Source organism: Ovis canadensis, chromosome X, assembly GCF_042477335.2.
Source record: "Ovis canadensis isolate MfBH-ARS-UI-01 breed Bighorn chromosome X, ARS-UI_OviCan_v2, whole genome shotgun sequence".
In the NCBI taxonomy this organism is placed as follows: domain Eukaryota; kingdom Metazoa; phylum Chordata; class Mammalia; order Artiodactyla; family Bovidae; genus Ovis; species Ovis canadensis.
In genome coordinates, this window is record NC_091727.1 from 115,454,315 (window position 1) to 115,474,661 (window position 20,347).

The following is a 20,347-nucleotide window of genomic DNA, read 5'->3' on the forward strand; positions in this document are numbered from 1 at the left end:
GGTTCTTTCTTGCCTCTTCCTTGCTCCATTCCAGACACATCTTCCTCATTACCGTGAATTCATTAGCCTCTTGCTACCGCAAGAGGAGGCATAAAGTGTCTTTTTTGTTGTTAAACACAATACCAGCTCTGGCATCTCTGAGGAGGAAGATTTAAGACTTCTTTCCCTCAATAAGCATCTCAACTGTTGTCAGCATGCTAGGGACACCCCTGTCCTTTGTGTTCACTTTTCCCAAAGCAGATGATCACTATACTCAACTAAGACATTCTCAAAAGATGGGAGATACGTTCAGTGGAGACTGACAGTGTGAACCTCATCACCACAAAAGGTAGTAAAGGCTGAAAATACACAGATGAATTCTGAATGACAGAAGCGTAAAAAATTGGTAAAGAGAAATACATTGTTCAGGAGACATAGCCCAATCCTTCTCCAGGGGACATGCTTTATCAGGAAGTTGAGTTTAGCTAAGTACTGTAACAGATTGATATCAAAGAGGCAACTATGCCTTTCTAAAACTGTCTTTAGTTGGCAGAGTCACAGAATAGGGCTAGATAAGCACAAGACTGAACCTCCACAGGGCAATTCTTCAGAGAATACTCTCTTGATTAGAGATCATGATAAAGTCACTTTTTCTTCTTCTTAATCTCACCTAAGGAATTCAGAGACCTGGACTTTGTCACTATAGACAGGGATATCCCTCCATGTCAGAGTTTGGCCTTGGTCTACCTAGCCCTGTGTCTCCTCAAACCCGGTAACTTTGTTATCAGACTGCCTCTTCCCTTCTGTCTGACCATGGGGACACAGTGCCCCTTTCATTGCCATCACCCACAGAGTAATATTGTAATGAGCACACATTACCTAATTTTTCTCAGAGCTGTCCTCATCTTGGAAGCAGAGACTAGGAGCAGCAACAGGGGTGATGATCCCTTGTAACTCAAAAGCTTACTCTCTAAGTTCACACTTAAAGGAAGAGGTTCCTTGTTCCTGCAAGGCTACCAGAATGCCATGCTAGAATACAGTCAGTTTTCCACAAACATGCCTTCATTTTCTAGTGAGTGAAATCGCTCAGTTGTGTCCAACTCTTTGCAACCCCATGGACTGTATGCTACCAGGGTCCTCTGCCCGTGGGATTCTCCAGGCAAGAATACTGGAGTGGGTTGCCATTTCCTTCTCCAGGGGATCTTCCCAACCCAGGGATCGAACCTGGGTCTCCAGCATTGCAGGCAGGCGCTTTACCATCTGAGCCACTAAGAGCATGAGTTAAGGAGGCCAAAGTAACCTAGAATCCACTAAAGCAACACAAACATTAGCTAGCAAGACTCCAGAATATGCCAGTCCAGCATTTGGCACTATGCACAGCTTTAGTAATCTGCATGTCTTCAGGATTCCGTATTCAAAAGGCAACAATGAGATGAAAGGTAGTGTCGTATAAAGGCAGTGGCTGGCCGATTGACCTTGATGAAATCTATTTCTGTAGACCTGGTTTTGTCACCCGCAAAAGGATGGGATGGTCTCCAAGGCCCCTTTCAGATCTATCATTCTATGATTCTGTGAGTCAAGACTGCTACATCTTAAGTGCATCCAGAATGTATCAATTCAGCTACATTTATTGATTACATACTCTAAGTAAGGCCTAGTAGAAGGCACTGTGGGGGCCACACACATGCAGAGGATAGTCCCTGACCCTGAAAGAACTCAAACTGTAATATCCACAGAATTACAAAATATTAAAAATGTCATGTAATTATGTGTTAAATGACTGATATGTACAATTAGTCCTATGAATGCAGAAATTACTAGAAAAATTTCATGAAGGAAGAGTCAAGAAGGGACTTGAAAAAGAGGTAGAGTCTGAATAGGCTAGAAGTGGGACAATTATTAAGCAGTGCTACAAAGCTTTTTTCAGTTCATACAATTCAATGACTCCTCTGTACATCAGAAGCACCCAGGAGGGTCAGTCCAACAGGGTTTGATAATGCCTTGATACGATATCCGCTAGAAACAGCACAGTGAGGCATAAGCACTGATCACAGCAGTAAACGCCTTCCTACTTCAGGGGTCAAGAGTCACACAATCATTCATGCCACAAGAGACCTTGACCCCAGTAGTGATCTGGTCACACAGTTAAAAGAGAAAGCTAGGAAGCCACTTTCAGAACACAGTGCACTTGGTCTTTTCCCCAAGCTTTATCAGAAAGTTGAATTTGACTAAATACCACAATAGCCTTTCAGTAGTTGGACAGTTCACAGGTTGTCAGTGTCAGTCTGCTACAGTGTCCTGACATTCCTAGCCAAGCTGTTGGCTATGTGTTCATCACACAAGCTGGACAGAGTTTGGGCAGAAAGGATGGAGAATGGTTCATGTGCTTAAAGCTCACATTTCCTAAATACCTCATCCTAAGAATACATTAGGAAATTCCTCTTTTTTTTAAAATTAGAATACTCTTGATTAAAGTATAGCTGATTTACAATGTTGTGTTAATTTCTGCTGTACAGCAAAGTGATTCAGTTATATATACATTCTTTTCCATTATGATTAATTCCAGCGCATTGGATACAGTTCCCCGTGCTATATAGTAGGACCTTGTTGTTTATCCATTCTATATATAACAGCTTACATCTGCTAACCCCGGCCTCCCACTCCATTCCTTCCTTAACCCATCCCCCATGGCGACCGCAGTCTTTTGTCTGTGTCTCTGAGTCTGTTTCTGTTTTGTGGATAGGTTCGTTTGTGTCACATTTTAGAGTCCACATACATAAGTGATATCATATGGTATTTGTCTTTCTCTTTCTAACTTACTTCGCTTAGTATGATAATCTCTACTTGCAAAGAAAGTCTTTTTTTTAAGCACTGTACAAGCACTGTACACTCTGCTTCTAAATTCAAATACATTTACTATAGAAACAATAGATACAATTACATTTAAAATACAGCTATCTACTGGTAATCTTCTATCCTCTCCTTTTCTATGTGTGTATTAGAATCTTCCAGACAGACACAAGAGTTATAGAATTTCAGAATCTCAGAGCTGCAAGAGGCTTAGTGATAATCTAGCCCTATTTCCCATCCTGGGCAGGAATTCACTCTGTGACAGCAGCTCTGAGAGATGGCTACCCAGCTTCTTTGGAAACGCTTCTAACAACACAAAGCTAATGAGCACCTGTATGGACCACTTTTTCTCATTTTATGTAGTTAACCTACTGTCCACTGAAAAATCACAGGACCCTCCTTTGAGAAATCTAAACATGTAAAAGCGAAATCCAAAAATAAAAAAGATGTCCACTGACACTACTAACACTGCATGTTTTTCATCAAGGGGCGCCCACACGCCTGACCAGATTTCTCAAGCCATCTGGCCGACCCAGGGCTGTGCCACAGGGGGTTATAAATCACCTCTCACTCATTCCTGCACACCTGCTGCAAGCAGGACCCTGTTACGAAAATGCAGGTCCAGATGTGCCTCAAGATCTGAACTTTTTTCCTCAAGGCCAAAATGCAGCAGCCAGAGAATGTACAGTCTATGCTCCTATACAATTTAAACATGAAAAGAGACGGTCGGTTCAGACACCCTCAACTGCCTGAAGGCAGGGGACTAAACCAGGTGATTTCCTGAGGTCTCTGTAAGTTCTCATACTAGCAAAGGAGCCCATATTCTGCCCCCAAACCCTATCCTCCACCATGTGGTGGATAGTGAGTTATAGACCCCCAAAGAAAAAGGTTGACTAGAAAGAGACTTCATTCCTCAGAGGCAGGCTGGTGTCCTCTGTACAGCCTGTCAGTGGCTAGGCTCAAGGCAGCCGCCACCTAGAGTGCCCACGTGTCTGCATGTGACAGACAGATGCGTGCATGTGCACACATATACGCATACACATACGTGCTCACAAACACAGATCCCACCATTCTCAGTAAGAAGGATTCATTGACGGGGCCCTCTCCCCTTTGGTCAGATGTAAACTTCCCCATTCCACTTCTCAGCTAACACTTTTACTTCCTTCTCCCTTCCCCTTTTCTACTCCCTCGCCCAGCCCCACCTTCGAAACTATTTACTCTACCACACACACAGCTGGAACCCAGGGCAGTTTACAAACAACCTCACCCTTCACATCTGAGGGCAAAGCGCAAGAAATAACTTGGGGGGAAAAAAGTCATCTCACCAGAAAACCCAACCTGCCTCTGTCAAACAGTAACTTGGTTGGTTATAAGCTTCATCTCACAGGCAGTTTTCTTCAGAGGCCTTCAGGGCCGAACAGAACACATCCAAATCATACTCTGTCTGGCTTCCAGATACAAAAAGGGCCAAACGCCAGTAGCTCCAAATTTCAAGTTCCCTTGGCCAGTCAAACCAGAGGGTTCCTGGGCCCAGAATTACCAGCTCGCTCAGGGCCTGGAAACAAATCTCATCTCTGTTTTGAATGGTTTCAACCACAAAAATTTAACCCTGAGTTGGGGAGGGGAGAGAGGCAAAAAGAGCTAGTGATTTAGCAGAGGAAGGAGTGAGAATGACAGAAAGCAGAGTTCAGCTCTGCACTTCCATAAACAAGCAAGGAAGAAACAAAGCTAACTCGGAGACAAGACTGAGAAGTGGGGAAATATTTTTTTAAATGTTATGCTTATGCCTGCCCGCCTGCACACGCTCACTTGTACCACACAAAGTATACACACACACATTCAGCCATGAAACTCTGACTGGAAAGCAGCTAAGAAGCCATGATCAACCTGTCTGATTTTGCCAAATATTTTACAACTTGGTAGCAACAGCAGCAAAAAACGTGCCTTTGACAAAAAGGTCCTCTGACCTTACTTTCCTGGCCTTGTTATAAACTACATCCCTCTCCTTCCCCTGCTGTTATTCACGCCATTTGCACTTATCCCAAAGTCTGGCAAACCAGCCCCCAAAAAATCACTCTTGATGCACTGGGAAAGCCTGAAGCCCTTACAGAAGAAAGACAAAAATGAGCCCCCAAAGATCAGAGTTCATTTTAATTATCCACCAAGGCAAGCCAAGAAGCCCCCTCCTCCATCCCATGGCCACACCCCCTGAGGGGAGTTCCATTTCCAGGTCACTGGAGGGCATGAACTGTAGCAGTTCATATTAGGTGTAGCTCATGGTCTACAAACACATCTCTTGGCTCCTTCAAGGCCTTCCTCATAATAATCCCAAACCAATTAGCATTGCTCTCATCCCTGGAATGTACATTCTCAGCATACCCAGGAGTCATGCCACAGTAGTCAACTGGTCAACTCCCTAGAGTAGTGACCAACACAGATTTCAAACTGCCTCTAAAACTAGCTGTTACATCACAGGAAAAATAACTCCAAGGCTGGTATCAGGCACACACAGAATAGAGAGTTGTTTATGTTGAGTGATTTTGACTGAAAGAAAGAGCAACTCACATTTAATAAGCACATATGTGCCACACAGGCAGCTAGACTGTGGCACAGCTGAGGCTGGAATCAATCGGCAGGTTCCCAATTCAGTTGGCTTTTCAATTTAAGAGCTAGCTGAGAGCTGAGCCCTAAGAAAATAGGACCCAGAATAACAGAATAGGTGAGTATCATGGGGTGGAGTTATGGCCACAGGGAGTGCTCCTAGGCTCAGGAGGGGTGGAGAAGAGGCAATCTGTCACTAACCACCTAAGGAGACCACTGTAAAGGGGAGGTGAGTAATGAAGATGAATTCTTTTATTTCCTAAGTGTTCCAGGGGCGGCCCCAAATCAGTGCTATAAAATTGGTTATCAAACGTCTTGGTCTTTTAAGGAGGCACATACAAAGCAATGAATTCAGTTGACATGATCTACAGACACTGCTCAAGAGGACAGTGACAACCTTCCAAGGACTAGCCATAAACTCCCCAGAAAGAAGGTTCTTTCCCTGGACCCAAAGTAACCATAATCAGGCAACAGTACTCAATGGAAACTCACTCGAAGGCGAAGAAGAGCGTACATGTCCCCAGGATGAGGAAGAGGGTCAAATAGAAGATGCCCTTTTGCCGGGCCATCATGACGCGGCCATCACAGCAGAAGGTGTTCCTGCCTGGGAGTTTCTCCCATTTCCGTGTTACCTTCTTTCTCACCACCATCACAGACATGATTGGAATTCCTGGTCCAAAATGGGTTTGTGATTATAAGAGGGAAGATACAGAAGCTGAGCCCAGCTTTGAAATCACGATGTGTGCTATTGCTGCCACTGGGTCAAACATCATCAGAAGTCCAATTTCTAGCCCTAAGGAAAAACACAAAAAGAAAAAAAAAATGAGGCAAGAACAAGAAAATGCAGTTCAATCTTCCTTTCCCAGAGGCAGAAAGATGAGTACTGCCTCAAGGGTTGAGAGTGAAGAAATGGAAGAGTTTATTTCCAATCTGTTTTTGTCCCCTAAAAGAAGAAAAGGTTAAAGGTTCTCAAAAAGAGAAAGAGGCTAGTATATCTTACATACATCCCTTTACTTTCAGTATAATACTGATGATTTGACTATCACAGAACTAGGAACTAGAAGAGGTTTTATAGGTGACAGCCCCAATTACTTTGTTTTGGAAATAAGTAAACTGAAGACTGAAGTGGGGAAATCACTTCTCTGGGTCACAAGGCCACGAAGCTAAGCCAAGAAAACAGGTCTGTTGACTTTCAGTCCAGGGTGCTCTCCACTATACCATATTATTGTATAATTATCATGAAAAAGACTCTACAAATGATGGAATTTCTATCCTTAAGGGCCATTCCCTTCCCTCCTCCATTTCTTCACCTTCTTTCTTCAATTAGCCACTGGAATCTGAATCACACCAGGGAACAAGTCATCCTTTGGGAGAGCTAGGAGGTTTTGGACACTGTACACAAACCCAGGTTGTATTTACTCCAAACAGATTTCCCCTAATCAAACCCTCCTAACTTCCTGAGTCTGGGAAATGAACCAACTTTGCCGGTCTAGCCTAACATTTGTGGGAATCTTAATGAAACCACATCACAGACCTGTAGGTGAAGGGCTGACTTAAGCCAGAGAGATTCTTATATGGCTGGGAGGAGGAGGGGCCCAACGGGGGGGAGGGGTGGCAGCAGTTAAGAAAAGTCACAAAGGTGCTTTCTGGGACATTTCAGAAGTACCATCTCCACTTAGCATCCTGAATCCCCAGGCCCAGCCTTTCTCACCGCTGTCACCCTTCTCCTTTCAGGTGTGGTGCTGTGGCCTCTATTTACCGATACCACATGCCTCACGCTGGCAAGAAGGAGGCGGAAACCTGCAGCTCGACTGACTGATGAGAAATAACCAACTGGGCTGAAGAGGGCAACGGTCCAAAGAGAGACTAGGAGCTGAGCAGGGAAAGGAGAAGCTGGAAGGCTTGGGAAAGGGGAGGGGGCATCGGAGGTGTAGAGAACACTTCCTTTGTGTAAAACTAACCTGGATAACAATCTTCTCCTGATAAACCGCCCCAGCGGGAGGAGAGACCAGGAAGGGGAGCAGGGCCTGGGAGAACAAAGATCAAAATCCGTCGAGAACCAGCGACCAGCCCAGCGGTTCGGGGCCCGAGGCCCGAGTCCCGGACGGGCGGCGGGCGCGGCCTCGAGAGGCCCGCCCAACCTCAGCCACGCCGCCGACCACCGCCCCGGGCAGGATGGGACGCGCGCCACCTCCGCACGCTCGTACACACACACGCCCCGCCACGTGTAGTCACCCCCGGCCAGGGGCTCGGCAATCGCCGAGCCGAGAAGGGCAGAGCAGGCTCCGCGCATCCCAGGGCAGCCGAGGGGGCTGCAACCCACCACGCGGCCGAGCCCCGGAGACCCCCACCCCCACCCACCCCCTTGTTACCTGAACCCCGGAGACCGAACTCGGCCGGGAACCGAAGCCAGGAAGTACACTGTCCCAGGGGACCGCGTTGGCCGCCAGAGATGGCAGCGGCTTCTCCCCAGCCCGGAGGCTGCCTCCTCCTGACAAGGGGCCCCAGTCGTCGGGGCCCTAAACCAGCTGTGGCAACCGCCCACCGCTGGCCAAATGGAACGCTCCTCACGTCACCAGGTCGTTCCAGTAGTTGCTAGCCCTCTATTGGCTGATCCGCCTCGGCGCCTCCGCCCCTGCCACCCCTGCCCCGAACTACCATTGGCTGCGCAGAACGCCACTCGACGACGCCTCCGCCCCATTCCCCCACCCATCTCCCGACTTCGTGCCCACCTGCCAAGCCTTTGCCAGCCTCCCTTTGGGGTCTGAGCACCGATGTGTGAAGTGTCGCTTTCTATTAATATAGTTCCGCAGGGACCGGGATGAAGCGTAGTGTCAATGGGACTAGGAGGAACGGGGGACCTGCCTCCCCCCGCACACACGTACCATGAGACGCTGAAGGAACCCTGGCTCACAGATCCCGGTGCTCACCCCAAACTGGATCCTCCTTGGGCCTCTCCAGCCGTACTTACATGAAATCAATCGCGACTTGGGATTTTACTCTGTACCCGCGTAAAAATAAGTTCTGCCTCCCAAGTCATATTCACGAGGTAGGGATCCCACCTTTGTCCCAGTCACCCTGGCCTGCATCTGTGGCTTTAGGGACAAAACAAACATATAAAAAGGAACTTGAAAGAGATAACTGTCCCCAAGAGGATAGAATCACTTTGCGGTATCGTAAACAAAAAATTGACGCTGAAACTCTACTGACAGGACATAAATTCTTTCAGGTAGGTGATGAAGTAAAGATTGCTTCAAAAGCTTATAAATGACTATTAGATTTGAAGAGCTTGTGATAATGAGGCGCTGAGTGGGGCTCAGAGGGGAGCAGCAGAAACTCTACCCACCAACCACATTGATTCTATCTTTCTGCCACCTCTCTGACAGGGCAGTTATTACCACAATGAGCCACTGCTACTGATCTGAGTGAGTCGCATCCTTTAGAATAAGATTGGAGTGGGGAAAACAGTTGAGAACCGCGAAATCAATATTCTACAACAGACTTTAAAAGATACTGGGTCTGTTTCCGCTACTGTGGCTCTTGGCTTCCAAATATAAGGGGAAATATGAGAGAGGGTGTAAGGTGGTCTTTCCTTACCTGTCACACTATCAGGGAAAGTGCCCAGATTGTCAGCTATTTTCCTAAGCTTGAACAAAGTTTCTCTGGGGTGAAGGTATTTGCAATGAATACAAAAGAGACTGCCAAAGCTCTTCCCAAGGCAGTTTTTTTGTGTGTGTTAGTTGAAGGACCACTGCCTGGTCAAGAACTATTTCTCCTTTTATGGGATTTGGGTCCCACAAGATATGAAGCAAAATTCTATCTAATGATAGTTACATTTGACACATTCATGGTACCCTTCAATCAAAAATTTTAAAGGATAAAAAAATTACTAGGTAATTCTCTTATGAGAGATGTGTTATAATTCATTTGTAGGAGAAAGTACATCTTTATAAAGCTTTTATTGTTCCCCAGCACTCATGCTGATTATAATCATCGGTGTAGTTTTTATGAACTGTATGATCAGTATCATCACCTCCATTCTCCCCTTTAAATCCTCGAGGCTGCTGGTATTGCATTCATTTGGTATGGAAAGGAGAAGGACAGCCCAGCAGGCCTCTGGGTTCCCAAGCCTGTGTATACCAGAGGCCCTTAGGAGTCTCCCCGGCTGTCATCCTCCCAATTGGGGAGTGGACAAAAATAAACCTCCACAGCACCCAAACGTCTCAGGTGTAGGTGAAGCCCTGGGAGTCCTGGAATGAGTCACAGCAACACATTCCTGAGCTCTGCCCCTCCCTGCTCTGGGTCACATTCCCTCCGGGATTATTAAGTGACTGTGTAGGTCAGGCTTGCTTTACTACAATCTGTTATCATTTGTGCTCACCTCTGAAAGAAAAATAAGGAAAATGGATATGGACAAACCCTCCATACCGATTCCTTCTATGCCATTGCATCGTTTCATATTATCCCCAAGGTCTTAATACACATCCCTAACTACACTGTGACTATAAATGAACATTGTTTTCTCTTTTACTCTTTTCCACAAACCTCTAGACTTTATGCATCCAAAGGGGTGTTGGCTCCTTTGAAGGGGAGTTGCAGTCACGTGGTGAGTGCTCCAAACGGCATGGAATAAAGGCGTAGGCCTCCATTGTGTGGTCACACACATTCTGGTGTGCTTTTTTAAAAATACTTGTCTCCATATTGACAGTTCCTGCGTGTGTTCGTGGTGTGGAGGTGTCAACGGCCTCAGATTCTGAGTGCTGCTGTGGAGTTGCAACTTGCCTCTTTGTGTTGCTCCAGACATCTCTCCTGTAAACACCCAGAGACCCCTTCAGTACTGTATCCAAAACAGATCCCCAAACTTAGTCCCCATCCTGCATTTAAGCTCTTGTTGGCCTCATTTTTTTTTTTTGTCTGTTTACATTAGCCTCAACCTTTTCAGGCCGCCTTGTCCTCCTACCCACACAAGTGTCCCTTTCTAGCTCACCCACCTGGCCTGCTCTCTTCTTACTTTCTGGCTATAAATAAACATATATTTGTAGAATGAACTGATGAACAAAGGAAAGAACCACGGGCATCCTGTCCACAGGGACCAACTTAGTGTTCTTAAGCAATAGCTATTTCCCTGGGGGCTGGGCTGCTTTCCCTGATGCAGAAGAGGCAAGATGGTATGCATAGCAGAAAGCACCGAAGCTTTATAGCCAGATGGACTTAGGTTCAAATCCTGACTCTGCTACTCAGGAGCTCGTGTAAATTATGTCAAGTAATTTCTCATTTCTGAGTCAATTTCCTCAGCTGTAAAACAGAGCTAATGCCTACTTCATAGAGTTATAAAAGGAATGGGAGATGATGTGTGCTAAATGTCTGGCATATAGGAGAAATACAATCAATGATGTATGTTCTAATGATATCTGTAGGTAACTGCCGTTTCCCACCTCCCTCCTTTATCTGCACTGATGACTGGGGGTAGAACTGTAAGAAGAAACAGACCCATTCTTCACTTTGTCGAACCCTGGTCATCCGTGTGCTGTGTGTTTACAGAGCGTCTAAATCTGTCACTTGGAATTAATCCTTATCTGACTGGCCCCTTGGCTTCCCAGTCCCCGGGGAACCTTACTTATGCTTGGGAAAAGCTTGGGCTATAATCGTGGTCTAGTAGAGTGGCTGTTTTGTAGCACCATCATCTCCAGGGAATCCTCAATATTGCCTGAATATTATGTGTTTCAATAAGTAAGAGACCACTGGCATCTCTGTCATTGTACACCTTCTGTGTTCACATCACTGTGTTGGGACTGTTGGCTCCTGTCAGAGACTGAGAAGCACCTTTAGGATGCCACCATGTGAAAACCAAACATTTTACAAATAAGTAATATTTGTATAACAAATACAATACAAAAAGTCCAGGGAAAACTGCCTGGGTGCCAAGAAGATCCTATGACAGTGCAACTAAAGTGCTCCAACCCAGTCTCTGCCCCTGCCTCTGGTGCCAGTCTGCTCTTGCCAGTTTTAAATTTTATTTCATCTCTAGACTGTGGATCTTTGACTCTACCCAGAATGATTTTAGATGCTGTGCCGGAGCCCTCAACACTAATCCTAAGACTTCTTGTTGTTGTTTAGTTGCTCACTCGTGTCCCACTCTTTGTGACCCTGCGGACTGTAGCCCACCAGGCTCCTCTGCCTGGCAGATTTCCCAGGCAAGAATACTAGAGTGGGTAGCCATTCCCTTCTCTAGGGGATCTTCCCAACCCAGGGATCAAATCCACTTCTCCTGCATTGGCAGGCTGATTCTTTACTGCTGAGCCCCCTTTCACTAAACAGGAGTCATAATCACATCAATGGAGACCATTTATTAAGGACCTCCTCTGAGCCAAGGATTGTGCTAGGTATTCACAGTTTAGGTCCCTAGATTATGGTCTAAACTTGATGTCTAAGTGAGAGCATATGATACAAACCCAGCACAGCCCTAGCCTCCCACAGTTTGCTCAGCCTATACCAGGCATGGTGAGAAATATCCAAGAACTAAACGACATGATCCCAGGCTCTAAAGAACTTCAAGTATTCTAAGGGAGAAGAGAATAGCTCATGTGAAGTCATTAAAGATAAACATGAAACAGGGCAGAGTCCAGTTCTCAAGCATGCACCACAGTTTCCAACCTTTTAAGGAGAGCTTGCCTCAGAAGGGTGTACCCTTTCAAATACTGTTGATAGAAGAGTAAATTGGAAAAATCTTTCAGTAGGGCTGTTTGGTAGTATCTCTTAATATTTTCATATTGTATAACCATTGACCCAATGATCCTACTTCTACTAAGAAATCCTAGCACATGTGTTCAAAGATAAATGTACAAAGACATTCACTGTAACACTGCTTGTCAATGAAATAGTTAGCAGCAGCCAAAAGTTCATTAACTGTATACACAGGAAAGAGAAGACTATCACCTTTCTGTAGGTGTATATATTTCAATAAAGATTTTTACATTAAAAAATTAAGCATCAGCTGACAAGCAAGTGTGCCCAATATGTATTAAGTTTAAAAATCAAGTATCTAAACTTTTCTAAAATACAAACTTTGTAAAATAAAAAACTCATTTTGTATGTGTATGACTTTATATATCATATGTATAGTTTTTAAAGTCTGGAAGGATATATACTGAACAGTGGTTATCTCTGGCAAGTGAGAGTGGTGAACAGACTTTTAAGTTTTACTTTATACAGGTCTTTCATGTCTGAATTAGTTACAAAAAGTGTTATTAATTTTAGAACTTTAAAAGAAAGATTTATATTACAAGGCTATATATCTCTCATTCAATATGGCAGAAAGACCACATGCATTTATATCCACTCTCTCCTAAGACACTATTAGAATTATAATAAAGGGATTGAAAAGGCATAAGCTCATAACAAAGAGAAGGACTCAGATAACACTGTATTTTACAAATGTTTAGAAGACAGAAATTGGAGGGAAGGATATTGACTGAACACACGCTGATTTGGAACCAACGAGTCCAGAAAAACACCGTAGATAACAGAAAAAGAGGCACCCAGGGAAAAGGGGAGTTGGAAAAAGAGATAATATAGTTAAGAGCTAGGGAAATTTAGGATACAATAAAAGCATAGAAGGCAAGAAATAATCCAAAAAGAAGCAATGAAGAAATCCAAGAAAAACAAAATCTGTACAAGAAATCATGGATCAAATGTGAAAAATCAGATAGAATTAACACAGAAAGTGGGCTTATAGATGAATAGAATTTATTCTGAGCACTAGACAAAATGAGAAAGCTGGAGAATAGAGATATGGTACAGACAGCACATGTTTAGTCAACTCACAGCCAAAAAGAAAAAAAATGGGGGGCAATCAAAAATTCAAATACAAAACTGTTTAAAAATGTCATTTTCCAATAATGATGACCAACTAGAACATGGAGTGATATAGAATAATTGATGGAAGTTGTAACATGAAAATATAATCAAGGCCCATTTCTTAGCTTTACACTGAAAAATATACAATCATAATAATACAAACACTATCTTTATTGCTTTTCAACCTTTGGAATCCAATCTAGAGACAATCACAGGAAACAATTATAATCACAAAGTGTAAGATAAATGTTAACAAATAACTTTAAAGCATAGCATACAGAAACTGGAAAGTAGACAAATTTAGGGGAGGTGGAAGGTTGCATAGAGGCACTAATATTCTAATTTTAGAAAGTATAGAATCAAGAGATACTATCTATAGATGATGGAACAAGAAATATTTATGTGTCTTATATGAAGGCACAAAGATAACCAAAAAAGATATGTGAACAGAAAAGATACGCACTAAAATGGTTGTCAGTTGAGAGGGGAACTAAATAAAGGAACTAAAAGGAGTGATGTATTAGGAGAAAAGAGAAAAGTGGTTGCTGCAGTTTAAATGAGTTGTGTGTGTGCTTAGTCACTCAGTTGTGTCAGACTCTTTGCAACCCCACGGACTGTAGCCCGCCAGGCTCCTCTGTCCATGGGGATTCTCCAGGCAAGAATATTGGAGTGGGTTGCCATGCCCTCCTCCAGGGGATCTCCCCAACCCAGGGATTGAACCCAGGTCTCCTGCATTACAGGCGGATTCTTTACCATCTGAGTCACCAGGGAAGCCCATAAGTGAGCTGAATTCCCATTTATTAGACCAGGAAGTCACTAGATAGATGATATCTAGAGCTGGTAAATCAAAGAAAGGCATATCATTTAGAGAAAATGGATTACACCCCCCCTTACTTATCTCTCTGCTTCCACCCTTGTCCCCTTTTAGTCTATTATTAACACAGCAGCTAAAGAGGTTCTTTTAAAAGTTAACTCAGACCTTGCCAGCTGCAGCTTGTCCAATGGCTTCCCATCTGTGAAATAACAGAAAATTTTTTATTGGTCTTTGTCTCCCAGTTCCTGGCAAAGACTTCCTAAAATGCCTGTAAATTCCTAAGTGGTAAAAGCACTAGGAACATCTTTTGTTTTAATATTTGGCTTTTGATCCCAGTTCCTGACACAGAGCTCTTGAAACCCTTGTCATTTCCTGGGTGATAGGAATGTCTTTTGCTCTAATGAGGCAACTCTGGGGGCCTCCTGGAGGGAGACTGGTCACCAGAAAGACCACACCATGATTAGAAACTTGGGATTTTCAGCATCACCTCCCATTCTCTTGAGAAAGGAGAAGGGCTGAAAATGGAGTTAGTAATCAATCACGCCTATGTGATCTGTATCCTTTATCACATACTTATATAATAAACTGGTAAACATAAGGAACATGAGTTGTAACTGCTAGAACAGTTCTGTGAGCTGCTCTAGCAAATTAATTGAACCCAAGGAGAGGGTCATAGGAACCTCAGATTTACAGCCCATCAGACAGAAGGAGAGGTGACAACCTGGACTCGCCATCTGAATTTGGCGGGGGAGGGCAGCAGTTTTGTGGGACTGAGCCCCTAACCTGTGGGATCTGATGCTCTCTCCAGGCAGAAAGTGTGGTCTTGAGTTCAAGGGTAGGACTCCCAGCCAACGGCTCGTTGCAAGGAAACCCACACGCACACAACTGGTGTCAGAAATGCTGTGAGTGTGGCAGTCATGTGACAAATAAAGGAGAAACACAGGGAGGGAAAAGGTTTTTCTAACTCACCATCTCACTTGGAACAAAAGCCAGTCATTACACAGGCTTGCTAGACCTCACCCAGCCATCTGTCTCAGCACTCCCCAAGCCCTGCATCTCCTGCTACACTCCCTTGCTGGTGCTGTGTCAGCCCTCTTTGCCATTCCTTGAGCAAACAGGACATGTCCTCCTGCAGGACCCTTTTGTACCAGCTCCTCTGTCTGCTCTTTCCCTAGATATTTGCATTTGTTGTTTGTTCAGTCGCTCAGTTGTGTCTGACTCTTTGTGACCCCATGGACTGTAGCCTGCCAGGCTCCTCTTGTCCATGGGATTTCCCAGGCAAGAATACTAGAGTGGGTATTCTTCAGATACTTGCATGGCCTAATCTATTACTTCCTTCAGGTCCTTACTCAAATGTCCCCTTCTCAGAGAGATTTTCCCTGCCTACACTATTTGAAATTGCAGACTCTGCCTCTAAGAGCTCCCTAGCTCCTTTTCCTGCTTTATTTTTCTCCACCACAATTACTATCGTTTAACATGCTGTATATCTTAATTATCTTGTTTATTGTTGCTCTCTACCACCAAAATGTAAAGTCAATAAGAGCAGGGATTTTTGTGTTTTGTTCAGTTCTTTATCCCAGGTGCTGAGAATAGTGACTGGCACACAGAAGGTGCTTGGTATGGACTCAATTGTATGCTCCCAAAATTTACATGTTGGACTGCCAAACTCCACTATTTCAGAATATAACCATATTTAAGGACAAATTCTGAAGCTCCAATACTTTGGCCACCTGATGTGAAGAGCTGACTCATTGGAAAAGACCCTGGTGCTGGGAAAGATTGAAGGCAGGAGGAGGGGGAAACAGAGGATAAGATGGTTGGATGGAATCACCGACTCGATGGACATGAGTTTGAGCAAACTCCAGGAGTTGGTGATGGACAGGGAAGCCTGGCAGTTCCATGGAGTCTTTACAAAGAGTCAGACATGACTTAGTGACTGAACAACAACAGTATTTGGAAATAAGGTCTTTAAAGATGTGATCACATTAAAACAAGGCTGTTGGAAGAGTCCTAATCCAAGATGACTGGTATCCCTATAAGAAGAGGAAGAGTCACCAGGGGTGCACATGCACAGAGGAGCAGTCTCATGAAGAAGCAGCAAGAGGGTGGCCATTTTTAAGCCAAGCAGAGAGGCCTGGAACGTATCTTTCCCAAATGGCCCTCAGAGGAAACCAAACTTTCCGCAACCTTGATCTTGGACCTCCAGGCTCCAGAACTGTGAGAGAACAAAGTTCTGCTGATTAAGCCTCCCAGTCTGTGGTGTGTTGTTATACCAGCACTATTGCAGTGTTCAATAAATATGTGGTTTGAGTGAATGAATAAACAGGTCGATGGATACAACAGGAGCATTAGAAAAACTCAAACCAGAAAGACTTAAAGTGGTAACACTCAGGGGATGGGACCACAGGTGGGGAAGAGTGTGGCAGGAGATAGTTGCATTTTATTATAAGGAAGTCCTTTGGCACTACTTCATTTTTGTCCACATGAATGTATCACTTTGATAAACATTTATAAATGGTAATTTTTAAAAGGGGTTTTTTACAGAACAACAAAAAATGATGTTAAGTCCATGAGGCTTTATATTATTGGGTCCCCACTGGTGATGATTTTGCCCCAGGGGACATTTGTCAATGTCAAGACATTTTTGGTTGTCACAAGTGGGGGTGGGGTGCTACTGACATCAAGTGGGCCGAGGCCTGGGACACTGCCAAACTTCTTACGATACAAGGGACAGTGCCTCCTAACAGGATTATTCCACCCAGAGTGCCAAGAGTGCTGACAATGAGAAACTGTTTTACATAAATGTGTGGGTGATTGAGCCATAACAAATTATTAAGGAAAGTTATGGCTGCTGAGGAAATAGAATTAATCTCTACAATGTTAATAGAAATAACCAATAGAAGAACGTACTGGGGAGAAATTACCATACTATTCTACAATCTATTCTTTGATGCCTCTGTGAGAGAAAAATTCTGGACTGAATGATGGCAGTGCTAGGAACATGGAGGGCATAGTAAGTATAGAGGGACTGACTGACCTCTGCCCATAGATCCTTATATAAAACTTCACTACAAACAAAGGCAAATGGCCATTCATCCCATATTTCCTCACTCTCACTGCACTGCCTCATCCAGCCAGTTCAATCCATCTTCTCAGCTCTTCATAAATCACCATTCAACATTTCCTTCTTTCTTTTATCCCAGACTCCCATCTCAAGATTTCCCCCAGACCACAACTCGTGCTGGAATGCCTTTTCTGCACCTTTGAGGCAAGTTTCTCCCTTCTGTCATTTACACAGGACCTCTCTGATGACACCTTCTCCATCTCCTTGGAAAAGAGTGAACAATCTCTGACTGAGTCCACACTGCATAAAAACAGAAGCCGCTTGACAGCTAGCAAAAGCATCTACTTGTTCACATACATAACTAAGTAAATATTTAATGTATGATCTGTTAGCTGTTCCTGTTGCTGTGTATTTCTGATAAATGCATCTGTGTTAGTGTTATGTCCAGTTAGAAGTGGTTTGGACAAATGTGATCTGCTTTGAGTATATGGTTTCCAGGAGAAATGTGAGAAGGAACACGGGCAGTCACTGTTCCATGCTACTACTTAGAGCATCACTTTCCACCTCAAAGCACAGCATTTTCATGCTGCCGGTACTGAGTGCCAGCTAGAGAAGGGGAAAGATCTGTTCCACCATCAATGCACTGTGGAAGATCTATAAAAGCAAACACAAGAGACTGGTAACAGTGCTCGCCTTCAGGGGTAGAAACCGGAGAACTTGTATAAAGGTGGGAGAGAATTTTCAGTATACACTCTCTTACTGCTTTGAAATTTTGCTCCATGTGCATATATTACCTATACAGAAATTTTAATTAATTTTTACATCAATATACTGTACAAAATTACAGTACTTGGATTTCAAGCCAAACCTCTACCCAGCCACAAATGGATATAAAATTATCCCATCTCTTATATTCAGAACTGAAGTATTATGTATATATTCAGACAACCTGTTAGACTGAATCCCACACCGAGAAAAAAACTAAAAAGAAACTAATGTCTGCAAAGATATGTTCCCTGTTGATATGATTTTTCTTTAAATTGCCCTGAAATAGGCAGAAGAAAATTGGCTATAGTGAACTATAATGTTCATCTACCTCACTAAAGCATTAATTTTAAGGATATTTAGAGGTCTGAAAAAATGCAGTGACAAAATTTTAATTACATTTTAATGATATGTAACTGATTGGCCAGGAGCTTTTAGCACTCTGTGTTGGTTGTAGACGACAAGAGAAGGCCATTCTATCCAGGAATAAATAGTCTCTGCCTTGTTTTAATTAGGATATAATGATGATAGAGACCAAATCCCTTGGGATGAGAGAATGCTTTATTGAGAACTTCATTTCCTGAAAATTTCCACATTACCCAGGGACTGCAAAACCAAACGTCACAAGTTAAAAACGAAACAAAATAGAAACGTCTCTTGTCCAAACAGCCTCTAGTATGAAGATATACTCCTTTTTTTATCTGACTTCTAAGATCCTTCTGGACTTAAGAATGTCTACCAGATCTCTGGCCATCCAAGATAAATAGTCTTTACTCTTCTGATGTATCTTCCCCTGGAAACTCCAGGAAATTGACTTTCATTCCCACTGAGGAACCTCTTCCCCACTGGCTGCTCCTGTCACGTCTTGCTTTTAACCCTTGAAATCTTTTGCATAGAAGGTAACCTGAAGACTAATTTTCTAAAGGTGATATCAATGTGTTTTTAAAAAAAAAGAATACTGGAGTGTGCTTCTTAACTTCTCTTCTAAATGGGGAAGGAATCAGGCCAAGCCGAATCAGCAGAATCAGGCCAAGCCGAATCAGCTAAACCAGGCTATCTAACTACCTAGAGCGATTCAGCCTACCTCTGCCCTTCTACACTCCGTGTTTCTGTTCTGGGTTGAATAATATCCCATTAGTTATTATATTTATCTCTAGAAATGTGATCTCTGCTATTCTAAAATTTAAAAAGGTATCTCTTCAATCTTACAAAGTCTGTTCTTACATGATCACAGTTTAATTGGTTGTATATGTCACTCTGGTATGTTCGTCTGCTCGGTCTGCCGTAACAAAATACATAGACTGGGTTGTGTAAACACAGAAATTTATTTTCTTAGAATTCTAGAGGCTAGAAGTCCCAGATCAAGGTGCCAGCTTGATTAGGTTCCTGGTGAGAGCTCTCTTCCTGACTTGCAGACAGCTGTCTTCTTGCTGTGTGCTTACGTGGTCTTTTCCTCTCTGGCATGCAGAAAGAGAAAGAAAGGGAGGTTCAGGGGCAGGGAGAGATCTGGTCTTTCTTCCTCTTTTTATAAGGATGCTAGTCCTATTAGACTAGAGTCCCACCCTTATGACCTCACTTAACCTTTATTACCTCCTTAGAGGCCCTGTCTCCAAATATAGTCACAGTGAAGGTTAGGGCTTCAATATGTGAACTGAGGGACTTCTCTGGTGGTTCGGTGGTTTAAAATTTGTCTGCCAGTGCAGGGCATATGTGTTCAACCCCTGGTCTGGTAAGATTCCACATGCTATGGGGCTACTAAACCCACATGCTACAACTGCTGAGCCTGTGCTGTAAAGCCTAGGAGCTGAAAAGAGAGGCCATGGCAATGAGAAGCCCAAACACTGCAATTCACCACAGTAGCTCCCACTCACCACAACTAGAGAAAGTCTGTGCAGGAATGAAGACCCAGCGCAGCCAAAAATAAATAAACAATTAATTTTTAAAAACATGTGAATTGAGTTGGAGGGACACAATTCAGATCTTAACAACTGGTTTAACACTAAAACAGACTGCTTCATATTTTAGGAAATTATCAGTTTATTGGAGATATAGGGAACATGTATCTACCTTGTTGTTTAGTCGCTCAGTCATGTCCGACTCTTTGTGATCCTATGAACTGCAGCACACCAGGCTTCCCTGTCCTTCACTATCTCCTGGAGCTTGCTCAAACTCATGTCCATTGAGTCAATTATACCATCCAACCATCTCATCCTCTGTAGTCCCCTTTTCCTCCTGCCTTCAATCGTTCCCAGCACCAGGGTCTTTTCCAATAAGTTGGCTCTTCGCATCAAGTGGCCAAAGTATTAGAGTTTCAGCTTCAGCATCAGTTCTTCCAATGAATATTCAGGATTAAATATTCAAAGTATTTACCTACATATATACACACATTGAGAACACTACAACTGGCCAAAAGGCAA

General features: G+C 43.6%; 1 protein-coding gene and 2 long non-coding RNA genes across 4 annotated transcripts in view; all 3 read right to left on the reverse strand.

Annotated features, from left to right (window-relative positions):
- Window positions 1–8,042, reverse strand: part of ZDHHC9 (zinc finger DHHC-type palmitoyltransferase 9) — a 29,924-nt gene extending 21,882 nt beyond the window's left edge. Inside the window, exons 1-3 of one of the 2 annotated variants that reach the window (XM_070292100.1) lie at window positions 7,803–8,042; window positions 7,392–7,457; window positions 5,923–6,223 (exon numbers count right to left, since the gene is read on the reverse strand). In XM_070292100.1, coding sequence (XP_070148201.1) covers window positions 5,923–6,089 — 167 coding nt within the window. In that variant the 5' untranslated portion in view covers window positions 6,090–6,223; window positions 7,392–7,457; window positions 7,803–8,042. The remainder of the gene's footprint in view (window positions 1–5,922; window positions 6,224–7,391; window positions 7,458–7,802) is intronic. The other variant, XM_070292101.1, reaches the window with a different exon arrangement.
- Window positions 8,043–10,178: 2,136 nt separating this feature from the next.
- Window positions 10,179–20,347, reverse strand: part of LOC138931189 (uncharacterized) — a 67,777-nt gene continuing 57,608 nt past the window's right edge. The window contains exon 3 of the long non-coding RNA XR_011446449.1: window positions 10,179–10,239. This is a non-coding gene — a long non-coding RNA (uncharacterized lncRNA). The remainder of the gene's footprint in view (window positions 10,240–20,347) is intronic.
- LOC138931186 (uncharacterized) lies at window positions 19,237–20,086 on the reverse strand. The gene is made up of 2 exons (XR_011446446.1): window positions 19,998–20,086; window positions 19,237–19,387 (listed from the first exon to the last, which is right to left on the reverse strand). It is a non-coding gene; the product is annotated as an uncharacterized lncRNA (long non-coding RNA).